The sequence below is a fragment of the Salvelinus alpinus genome, chromosome 6 (genome assembly GCF_045679555.1).
Source record: "Salvelinus alpinus chromosome 6, SLU_Salpinus.1, whole genome shotgun sequence".
NCBI classification, from domain to species: domain Eukaryota; kingdom Metazoa; phylum Chordata; class Actinopteri; order Salmoniformes; family Salmonidae; genus Salvelinus; species Salvelinus alpinus.
Genome location: NC_092091.1, coordinates 62,663,635 through 62,676,231, shown reverse-complemented (window position 1 = coordinate 62,676,231; position 12,597 = coordinate 62,663,635). Strand labels below are relative to the sequence as shown.

Genomic DNA, 12,597 nt, shown 5'->3' with positions numbered 1-12,597 from the left:
TAAGAACAAGACGGATCATCACCGCCAGTGTCTAACGCGTCACCATAGCCATCCCCATGGGAATTAACCATCCTCTGGCTCTGGTGAAATACTGGTAAGTACTCTGAACCGGGAGCAGGAGGACAGCCCAGTCTCCCCAGCCTCTCTGGGTCTGATCTGTGGTCAGATCCTGTGTGTAAGAGTCTGTGTGTTACAGTTAATGTCTTGGTGTCTGTCTGTAACTTGAGGACGGCGTTCGGCGTTCCACTGACCTCCGTGATACTGCGCCGGGTTCGAGGCTGCGCTGGGGCAGTGGTGGGGTCCTCCGTGACTACAGGATCTCTGCTGTGCCGTAGGTCATCCTCCCCTTCAGACCTCTCCTGCTTAACCCCAGGACCTGCAGACTCTGCATCTGCAGACTGACACAAGAAGAGAAGAGGTTATTACCGGTACATGAGTTTAATTGGATAACAATGTTGTCGGGAAGTCTCACAAGCTCCCATATGGCATATAAATAAGGGTGTTCATGAATAGCTGAGGGGTTGCCATTCTGAAATAAACAGGTCACATTTTATGTAATTTTGATCTAATACTATTACACTAACCTCTATCACGATAACGTGCTGGTTTGAGGTTCCACTCCCCTCATCAACAGTGATTGGTTGGTCATCACTCCATGTATTGTGTCCCGCTGGCTTCACAAAGCTCTTGTGGCCTCGAGTGAGATGTCCTTCACCTGCGAGAGTAAATAGGGGGGAAAAAATTTGGTGTTTAGGTTATGGACTGTCAATGCTCAACTATATACTGTACACTATTGACACATCTAGAAGTGGCAAGGATGTAAAGTAACACTTCGCATATCTTCTTCATATACTATTTATAGATCTATTTATTATAATCCATGCCTCATATTGTATTCAATTAGTAAATTATAGGAAATGCATTAAACATGAATCTGGTTAGAATATGATAGTGTCTTTGTGCAAGATAGCTAAGTAATCAGGGGAATTATTGCATACTATCCAAAAACTGAACATGATCCAATTCTAGTTAACCACATGTGTAGAATGGGAACGGGGCGACAGACATTGAGCTATCTATGAAAGGCAACAGGCCGCGCACCTCGGCCTTCTGCAAAATGTACCTCTTGCCAATCCTCTGTACCGGTCGAGGATCTTGACACTACTGGGACGACTGGCGAGGACGCGCTCTCGTGCCCCTTTCAGTTCCAGTAACTGTAGTTTCCTCCGCAATCCCCTGTTTTCTTTCTGGCCTTGAGAAATTTCCAAACGAAACACTGCATAGTCGTCGTCTACGAGTTTACAGATCTCTGCCACGGCGGCATTCGCTAGCACCTCCATGATGGAGGCTATTTGAGTGTGAAAAACCATACAGTTAGCCATTGTTAGCAGCTAACTAGCATTACCTAGAAAACATATATCAACCAAGTCCTCTCTCCAACGCGAATTAAATACTACGTGGGGTAAGTATGTGATGTTGTGCAGTTAAATTAGTCATATTTTGAGTTCCATGGTGTTAATAAACGTCTAAATAAAAACGCGAACGTGGAAATTGTTCTTGGTCGTTTACTTCCGTTTACATGGATGTCGGCGTCATAGTTCAAAGGGTATGCGCTGGTGACGCTCATGAAACCAGAGGTGCGTTCAGTTCGCTTGCACGTTTGCTACATTGCGGAAGGGTTTGTACTGAACAACACGTTTCCCCAAAACGTTATTGTATGTTCTTGAACAGACTTTCAGATACGTTTTCTCCCGTTTGGTGGTTGTATCAAGGTGTGCCTTGAATCAATAAGAGGTACTGTATTGAAATGGCAGTGGCCATGCTGACAGTGTTCACCAACCCATCCTCACACGTCCACGTTTTCAATTGGTCATTCAGTACAGTATCGTTTCCTTTCAACTGAATTATCCATTAAAATACTGAACGCAACCCAATTTTAACCATGGTACCAAATTGAGTTACAAAACCATGACGCATCTGCAAAAATCAATTATCATTCTGAAGACTAAGATGGCTAGTTTATGGCACTGTGTCTACATTTTAGCCAGAATTTTGTACATTTTCACCCAAATTCGAATTACCGAAATGCGTTCAGATTAAATTCATACAATGTTACTTGAAAAAAACCTGGGACATCATATAAACTGGGACAGCTTAACCCTTAGATACCCAGACACAGTTTACCTTGCAAAAAAAAAAACGTGAGTGATAGGAATGTTCAAGGAGACCCCAAATAACATATTTCTGTGGGGTTTGGTTTACATTACTTAATCTCCGATGTTACATATACGTAACAAACTTTTCAAGTGACTTTACTTAGCTAAAAATTAAGATTATTCTTAGAAAATGTACTCCGGTGTCTTTGGAAATTGTATAAGCATTTTGCATGCATTGAATTTCAGAAACTCACCGTTTTGACAATGTAGAAGACCATTCGGAGGAGCATTTGTGATTTTCAGCGCCAATCTGATAGTGTAATTACAACGATTCGCTGTGTCTTTGTGAGACGCAGAGTAGGTGAACGGATGTTCTCTGCATATGTGGTTCCCACCGTGAAGCATGGAGGTGGTGGTGTGGGGGTGCTTTGCTGGTGATACTGTCGGTGATTTATTTAGAATTCAAGGCACACTTAACCAGCAAGACTACCACAGCATTCTGCAGCGATACGCCATCCTATCTGGTTTGTGCTTAGTCCCACTATCATTTATTTTGCCACAGGACAATGACCCAACACACCTCCAGGCTGTGTAAAGGCTATTTGACCAAGGAGAGTGATGGAGTGCTGCATCAGATGACCTGGCCTCCACAATCACCTGACCTCAACCCAATTGAGTTGGTTTGGGATGAGTTGGACCGCAGAGTCAAGGAAACACAGCCAATAAGTGTTCAGTATATGTGGGAACTCCTTCAAGACTGTTGGAAAAGCATTCCAGGTGAAGCTGGTTGAGAAAATGCCAAGGTGTGCAAAGCTGTCATCAAGGCAAAGGTTGGCTACTTTGAAGAATAGAAAATATATTTAGATTTGTTTAACACTTTTTTGGTTACTACATGATTTCATATGTGTTATTTTATAGTTTTGATCTCTTCACTATTATTCTACAATGTATAAAATAGTAAAAATATTTAAAAAACGAACGAGTAGGTGTGTCCAAACTTTTGACTGGTACTGTATACAGATGCCTCACAAGTCCTCAACTGGCAGCAAAACACCAGTCTCAATGTCAACAGTGAAGAGGCGACTCCGGGATGCTTGCCTTCTAGGCAGAGTTGCAAAGAAAAAGCCAAATCTCAGACTGGCCAATAAAAATAAAAGATTAAGATGGGCAAAAGAAAACAGACGCTGGACAGAGGAACTCAGCATCCCAGAGTCGCCTCTTCACTGTTGATGTTGACACTGGTGTTTTGCGGGTACTATTTAATAAAGCTGCCAGTTGAAGACTTGTGAGGTGTCTGTTTCTCAAACTAGACACGAATATACTTCTCCTCTTGCTCAGTTGTGCCCCGGGGCCTCCCACTACTCGTTCTATTCTGGTTAGAGCCAGTTTGCACTATTCTGTGAAGGGAGTAGTACACATCATTGTACGAGATCTTCAGTTTCTTGGCAATTTCTCGCATGGAATAGCCTTCATTTCTCAGAACAAGAATAGACTGATGAGTTTCAGAAGAAAGTTATTTGTTTCTGGCCATTTTGAGCCTGTAATCGAACCCACAAATGCGGACGCTCCAGATACTCAACTAGTCTACAGGCGGACAGTTTTATTGCTTCTTTAATCAGAATAACAGTTTTCAGCTGTGCTAACATTTGCAAAAGGGTTTTCTAATGATCAATTATACTTTTTAAATTATAAACTTGGATTAGCTAACGCAACGTGCCATTGGAACACAGGAGTGATGGTTGCTGATAATGGGCCTCTGTACGACTATTTAGATATTCCATTAATTTTTTAAATCAGCCGTTTCCAGCTACAATAGTCATTTACAACATTAACAATTTCTACACTGTATTTCTGATCAATTTGATGTTATTTTAATGGACATAAAATGTGCTTTTCTTTCAAAAACAGGGACATTTCTAAGTGACTCCAAACTTTTGAATGGTAGTGTATAAATACTTGATAGAACTGCAATACACCCTGAATCTACACAACTGTATTGGTGTGTATTCTCTGAAAAGTAGGGCAAATCTAATAAACTCTATTTGAATCCAGGTTTCTCTGGAGACAGAATATTACGTTATACATATCAAATTTGATTTGTCACATGCGCCGACTACAACAGGTGTAGACCTTACCGTGAAATGCTTACTTACAAGCCCTTAACCAACAATGCAGTTCAAGAAATAGAGTTAAGAAAATATTTACTAAATAAACTAAAGTAAAAAATAAAACAAAACGTAACTTCATCAAATAACAATAATGAGGCTCTGTACAGGGGGTACCGGTACCAAGTCAATGTGCGGGGGTACAAGTTAGTCAAGGTAATTTGTACATGTAGGTAGAGGTGAAGTGACTTTGCATAGATAATAAACAGCGACTAGCAGCAGTGTAAAAACAAAGGGGGGGGTGTCAATGTAAATTGTCTGGGTGACCATTTGATTAATTGTTCAGCAGTCTTATGGTTTGGGAGTACAAGCTGTTAAGGAGCATTTTGGTCCTAGACTTGGCGCTCCGGTACCGCTTGCCGTGCGGTAGCAGAGAGAACAGTCTATGACTTGGGTGACTGGAGTCTTTGACACTTTTTTGGGCCTTCCTCTGATACCGCCTAGTATATAGGTCCTGGATGGCAGGAACCTTGGCCCCAGTGATGTACTGGGCTGTACGCACTACCCTCTGTAGCGCCTTAAGGTCTGATGCCGAGCAGTTGCCATACTAGGCGGTGATGCAACAGGTCAGAATGCTCTTGATGGTGCAGCTGTAGAACGTTTTGAGGATCTGGGGACCCATGCCAAATCCTTTCAGTCTCCTGCGGGGGAAAAGGCGTTGTCGTGCCCTCTTCACGACTGTCTTGGTGTGTTTGGACCATGATAGTTCGTTGGTGATGTGGACACCAAGGAACCTGAAACTCTCGATCCGCTCCACTACAGCCCCGTCGATGTTAATGGGGGCGTGTTCGGCCCTCCCTTTCCTGTAGTCCACGATCAGCTCCTTTGTCTTGCTCACATTGAGGGAGAGGTTGTTGTCCTGGCAGTGTCTCTGACCTCCTTATAGGCTGTCTCATCATTGTCGGTGATCAGGCCTAACACTGTTGTGTTGTCAGCAAACTTAATGATGGTGTTGGAGTCGTGCTTGGCCACGCAGTCGTGGGTGAACAGGGAGTACAGGAGGGAACTAAGCACACACCTATGAGGGGCCCCAGTGTTGAGGATTGCCGATGTGTTGCTGCCTACCCTTATCACCTGGGGGGCGGCCCGTCAGGGAATCCAGGATCCAGTTGCAGAGGGAGGTGTTTAGTCCCAGGGTCCTTAGCTTAGTGATGAGCTTTGTGGGACTTTGGTGCTGAATGCTGAGCTGTAGTCAATGAACAGTATTCTCACATAGGTGTTCCTTTTGTCCAGGTAGAAAAGGGCAGTGTGGAGTGCGATTGCATCATCTGTGGATCTGTTGGGGCGGTATGCGAATTGGAGTGGGTCTAGGGTTTCCAGGATGATGGTGTTGATGTGAGCCATGACCAGCCTTTCAAAGCACTTCATGGCTACCGACGTGAGTGCTACGGGTTACCTTTGCTTTCTTGGGCACAGGGACTATGGTGGTCTCTTTGAAACATATAGGTATTACAGACTCGGTCAGGAAGAGGTTGAAAATGTCAGTGAAGACACTTGCCAGTTGGTCCGTGCATGCTTTGAGGACACGTCCTGGTAATCTGTCTGGCCCGCGGCTTTGTGAATGTTGACCTGTTTAAAGGTCTTTCTCACATCGGCTACGGAGAGCGTGATCACACAGTCATCCGGGAACAGCTGGTGCATGCATGCCTCAGTGTTGCTAGCCTCGAAGCGAGCATAAAAGGCATTTAGCCGATCTGGTAGGCTTGCGTCACTGGGCAGCTCGCGGCTGCGTTTCCCTTTGTAGTCTGTAATAGTTTTCAAGCCCTGCCCCATCCAATGAGCGTCAGAGCCGGTGTAGTAGGATTCAATCTTAGTCCTGTATTGACACATTGACTGTTTGTTGCTTTGTTTGAGAGCATAGCGGGATTTCTTATAAGCGTCCGGATTAGTGTCCCGCTCCTTGAAAGCGGCAGCTCTAGCCTTGAATCCCGGAACATATTCCAGTCTGTGTTAGCAAAACAGTCCTGTAGAGTAGCATCCTGCTTTATCACTAGAGGGTAGAGGGGGACCTGTATCAGTGGTTTTGACTAGATAGACAGATCATCTGCAGAGATATAGCTCCTCAAGTACTTGTCTATGGCTATAACGGGTTATAACTAGGTATGACTTTGTACAAAATCAAATTACCTTACATATACGGTTAGTTCCAGTCAAAACAGCTGATAAAAGTCTGTCAGTGCTATGGATACTTGGTAGAACTGTAATACAGAAACCAGCTACCCCTCTGAATGTACACATAGTGCTGTATTGGTGTGTATTCTCTGAAAAATAGTTATTATATGGGAAATGCAGAATTTCTATAATATCCTCCAATATTCTATATGTGCAACTTAATATGGTATTTGGGATGCGATAACATTTGGTTTGGACTGACATTGAGGATTTGAGCATGCTTTTTGAAGCATCCTGGCATTGGCTCTACCACTCCCATTGTTTCACTAACAGTGATGCTAATGCTGGCTGTGGGGTAAGTAAATACATAAAACTAAGCCATATTTTGGGTCATTGTCTCAGGATCAATGGATGAATCAGTTTTTGTCAATAAAATTAAGTATATGTAAAATGTTGTAAAATGTAAAATGTAAAATGTTGCCCCCTTTAATTGGCAGTAGTTTTTACCACAAATATGACAAAAATGTATATTTACTTCAAAATTCTAAAAACTAAATAATCATACAATCAAATGATGGTAAATCAGATTTTTTGTACTAATGTGGATTTGATTTTGGGGAAAAATATGCACATTATGGGAAAAATTTATATTTTAGTTTTTTACAGAAAATGAACATTAATTGTATTTAGCTAAAAATAACAGTCTGTTTATTTTATAAGTACTCGTGCTGAGTACTTATCTAATCAAGGTATATAATATTAGTTACATGCACGATATATCGGTGAGCATATCGGAATCGGCCAATATTAGCTAAAAATGCCAACATTGGCATCGGCCCGATGTCTAGTTTAATGCCGATATGCAAAACCGATGTCAAAGCTGACGTGCATACCTACAGTTGAAGTCGGAAGTTTACATACACCTTAGCCAAATACATTTAAACTCAGTTTTTCACATTTCCTGACATTTAATCAGAGTAAAAATTCCCTGTCTTAGGTCAGTTAGGATCACCACTTTGTGAGTCTTGTGTCAAAAATGGGGGAATAGTGATATGTAGGAGTGTATCGAGTGATACATGAAGGAGGGTACTGTTGTGTTGCTTGTTCTGTTCTGTTTTGATACAAATCTCACCAGATTGGGTCTACTGGATTACTGGGATTTCTCCCGATGGGTTAGAGGTCTAACTTCCTGATCCTGTGACTCTGCGATGAAGTTGACAGTGTGATGGGCAGTATAAGCCAATTTTAAAAAATGTTTTCAACAGAATGTGTTGTTATTCTCTTTGACGTGTTTAGAAATGAACTGAACTAAACTAAACTGTGTTTCTGATCTGTCCTCTCGAGGTTATCACGAGGGTGACTGCAGTCGTTGTCTTAATGCATGGAAGGAATAATTTGACCATGAAAACGGTGTGAACCTCAAAACCCCCTCTAACCGGCTGAAGAAGAGCGACAAAGGCGTTCAATCCGGCCCTGTCCGCACCACTTCTACCGAGAGACCTGAGTCCGAGCTAGCAACCGGTGTAAAGCATCCAATCAAAGCTATCAACTGCTTTTCTCTCATGCCTTTTCTCTCAGGAGTGGGACAGGAGTACACGTGGAGTAAGCATGGAGAGAGATCCGTTCCAAAAGTTATCTCATGTTGCTGGTATGCTGGTTGGCAAGGGTGCGACATTATCATGGGCCATCCACTTGAACTATGAAGAGGCACCAGAAGATTGAGTGCCTGAAGGGTGGAGTTTGTCAACTACGCCCAGAATTGATTTGAATTTGGGGTATTAAGTTGATTGTAGAGGTATACACATTGCTACATTTAGTTATTTAGATTAAGAATGCATTGGGATACTGATCTGTGGTTATAATCATGATAAGAAAGTGAACACTATAATTATGGATAATTATGCTGTATGTTAATATAAATATACATTCTGCCAGTGTCGATGTGCTAAGTTGAGGGTTTTTAACTGAGTACTAGGACCAATCACTGAAGCATTGTTATTCTAATTTTGAGTTGGATAATTAATTGGGTATTGATTATGATTTGGAAACTGAAAGATTTTTGAAAACTGACCAATTGATTTGGGTATGTTCTTAGTATGTTAATAACTATATGAGTGAAGCAATTAATGTATTATGGATGGATTGTTTTGATTGATGTTATGCTAATTGTGACATGGGTAAAGAAGTTGTGTACTAAAGTTGTTGACACTATTCTCAGCATGCCCTGGTGAATGGAGAGGGTGAACTCTGACCCTGAGAGTGAACCTGATCCTAATCCATTACCAAATTACATTTTCTAAATGTCCACCATGCTGACCCTTATTATTGTGCCAGGTGCCAGTGTGACGTTTGTCCTGTGTGTTGTAATGAAGCTTGCGTGACAAAGAGTTGTGACAAAGAGTTGATTGCCGTATTTGTGCTACAAGTCCTTATGAACCTAAATAATTGATTGTAATGTTTGTGTTGGAGGTTTTGCCTCCAAAGGGGGAAGTGAAAAGAATGTAATAATATCTGTACATTATAGGAATACCTGTAATTACAAAAGTACAATGATTAATGTTTTGCTTTAGCTTGAGATTAAGAATCAGTGGTAGAGACTTTGTAAGTGCATGAAGAGGTCAACTGTACAAAAGTCAGATGCCTGTGTGTTGAAACTATACTTTCAGTTCCTGTTGAAACTATGTTCCAGTCTTACTTCTGCTAGCACATGATAGCAATAGGAGGAAGGAGGATTGGGAAACTAACTGCAAATAACAATAAGCTGAACTCCGCCTGGCAGAGACATCTTTGTATTAATTATGAGCTTATTTGGTATTAAAGTTAAGGGACATCACCCTGGGCGGGGCGATCCTCAGTAGGGGATAAAAAGGGAAAACACCATATTTTGTACTGAGTGTGTTACTTGCAAATTACTGTAAGTGTATACTCCGGGTTGCAATCTGGCTTGCAATCCTTATTAAACAAACTAACCTCTGATCAAATAAGTTTCCTGTGGTCTCTTGTATAACATAGGGCAGAATTCCCTTACACTATTCACCGGTGAATAAATTCCTGAAATGGAGAATGGATTAAACTATTTACCTATTTAATAACCAGACCTTTATAAAAACGTACTATGCTGAATTCTTGACGCCCAATCGAACGTGCTGCTATATGCTGTCGGGCACACCCACAAGCGTTTGCTGCTACTCTACTTTATTCCGGGGAGAGGGTGCTAGGGAGTCTTCTGGGTGGGGAACGACCAATGGGTGAGTTTCCCTGTGGATCATGCTTTTTGTTACACATCTATGGGCTTATCAACACTAAAGATAACAATGATATAATTAATAAAACATTCCTTTCTGGAAAAACAATATCAACACTAGCTATTCTCTCTTGGAATTTGAAACGGATACATTTTCCTATCAAACGTTATAGCTGTCTTGATATTCTAGCAAGAAACCATATTGCTATAGCAATGCTCCAAGAAACACACCTGCTCCATAAGGACACACACAGAACGCAGAACCATTTGTACAAACTGTCTGCTTTTTCATCAGCCCCAAACAAAATTAAAGGTGTAATCATAATGATACATAAGAAACTCAAAATCACCATCTTGGGTAAAGACCAAGAAGGCAGAATCACTTGCCTTAAATGTATCCATAATGGAACGAAAATGTACTTTATTCATGCATACGCTCCAAATTCATATGATCTTACGTTTTTTGATTGTCTGAACTGCATATTACAAATAACTGAATTCCATCTGGTTATCCTACATTCTGTGATCAATTTGAAATCGAACCAAATTAAATCATAATGATCAATAACAAATTCAGTCGACGACCTCCGGATTCTATGGGACGCCATCAAAGGTTTTGCATTTCCAACTTTATTTATTGATAAAAGTGGGTTTGTTACAAATCATTTATCCTCAGATAACCTCCGTCGACTATTACAGAGCCTTCAGAAAGTATTCACACCCCTTGACTTATTCCACATTTTGTTGTTCCAGCCTGAATTTAAAATGGATTACATTTAGATTTTTTATCACTGGCCGACACACAATACCCCATAATGTCAAAATGGAATTATGTTGTTTGACATTTTTACAACTTAATTAAACATGAAAAGCTGAAATGTCTTGGGTCAATAAGAATTCAAACCCTTTGTTATAGCGAGCATAAATAACTTCAGGAGTAAAAAAGGGCTTAAAACTTCTTATGGCTGCAGGGCAGTATTGAGTAGCTTGGATGAAAGGTGCACAGAGGTGCCCATAGTAAACTGCCTGCTCCTCAGTCCCAGTTGCTAATATATGCATATTATTATTCGTATTGGATAGAAAACACTCTGAAGTTTCTAAAACTGTTTGAGTTATGTATGTGAGTATAACAGAACTCATATGGCAGGCAAAAACCCGAGAAGTTCCACTTCCTGTTTGAATTTTTTCCGAAGTGGCAGATTTTCAACCAAGCTCTCATTGAAATTACAGCGAGATATTGATGAGTTTTCACTTCCTACGGCTTCCACTAGATGTCAACAGTCAATAGAACTTTGTCTGATGACTCTAATGTGAAGGGGGGCCGAAGGAGACAGGAATGAGTAATCACTGCCACGAGCTGACCATACTTTCACATGCGTGTTCACATGAGGAGGACCTCCGTTCCACCGCTCATCTGAAGTCAATCTAATTTTCCGGTTGGAACGTTATTCAAGATGTATGTTAACAACATTCTAAAGATTTATTCAGTACATCGTTTGACATGTTTCTACTGACTGTTACGGAACTTTTGGACATTTCGTCACGTTATAGTGGACGCGCTTTGTGACTTTGGTTAGCGCGTTTGGTAAACAATTCCAAAGTAGCTAATTGGACATAAATAACGGACATTATCGAACAAATCAAGCATTTATTGTGGACCTGGGATTCCTAGGACTGCATTCTGATGAAGTTCATCAAAGGTAAGGAAAACATTTATCATGTATTTTCTGGTTTCTGTTGACCCCAACATGGCGGCTAATTTGGCTATTGTTCTGAGCTCCGTCTCAGATTATTGCATGATTTGCTTTTTCCGTTAAGTTTTTTTTAAATCTGACACAGCGGTTGCATTAAGGAGAGGTATATCTATAATTCCATGTGTATAACTTGTATTATCATCTACATTTATGATGAGTATTTCTGTTGAAACGATATGGCTATGCAAAATCACTTGATGTTTTTGGAACTAGTGAATGTATCGCGCCAATGTAAACTCAGATTTTTTGTTATAAATATGAACTTTATCAAACAAAACATGCATGTATTGTGTAACATGAAGTCCTATGAGTGTCATCTGATGAAGATAATCACAGGTTACTGATTAATTTTATCTCTATTTCTGCTTTTTGTGAAAGCTATCTTTCGCTGGAAAAATGGCTGTGCTTATTGTGGTTTGGTGGTGACCTAACATAATCGTTTGTAGTGCTTTCGCTGAAAAGCATATTTGAAATCGGACACTTTGGTGGGATTAACAACAAGATTACCTTAAAAATGATATGACATTTTCAATTTGGCGCCCTGCACCGAATTTTCAATTTGGCGCCCTGCACTTTCACTGGCTGTTGTCATATCGATCCCGATAGCGGGATGCAGCCATAAGAAGTTAACAAGTCAAATAATAAGTTGCCTGGACTCACTCTGTGTGCAATAATGGTGTTTAACATGATTTTTGAATGACTACCCCATCTCTGTACCACACATACAATTATCTGGAAGGTCCCTCAGTCGAGCAGTGAATTTCAAGCACAGATTCACTGGGCAATCCCAAAACATATGCATATAAGTCCTGACTGATCCAAGAGGGCAACCGTTGCAAAGATTATTGCCAGAGAGTTTCATCTGGAAGCGGCGATATGGTGTATCAAAACATTTGTGAATACATTTTAAATGAATCAACTGGTGAGATGTTTTTTGATGATAAAATATTGTTCCATATCACCTTCCAGTTCAACTGTTCTCCAAAACCTATTAGTTCTCTGTTCCAGATGGAAGTGACCGCAGGTGAACACTTGTCGATCGAGTTAAGTTTGGAGTAGAGAGTGGAGACCAGGCCAAAAGATTTGGGAGTATTCAAAAGAGTCTCAACTAGGTGATGGGTGGCAATAAGGGAATCCCAGGGTACTCCGTAGGCTTTGAGAGCCAA

General features: G+C 41.0%; 1 protein-coding gene and 1 long non-coding RNA gene across 2 annotated transcripts in view; one reads left to right on the top strand and one right to left on the bottom strand.

Moving 5' to 3' along the window:
• LOC139577674 (uncharacterized) overlaps positions 1-1,382 on the bottom strand; it is a 23,065-nt gene extending 21,683 nt beyond the window's left edge. Inside the window, exons 1-3 of the mRNA XM_071404837.1 lie at positions 1,124-1,382; positions 585-715; positions 252-398 (exon numbers count right to left, since the gene is read on the bottom strand). Of these exons, the coding sequence (XP_071260938.1) occupies positions 252-398; positions 585-715; positions 1,124-1,382 (537 nt within the window). The remainder of the gene's footprint in view (positions 1-251; positions 399-584; positions 716-1,123) is intronic.
• LOC139577697 (uncharacterized) lies at positions 1,347-12,597 on the top strand. Its single transcript, XR_011675361.1, has 3 exons — positions 1,347-1,462; positions 2,719-2,986; positions 7,778-12,597. It is a non-coding gene; the product is annotated as an uncharacterized lncRNA (long non-coding RNA).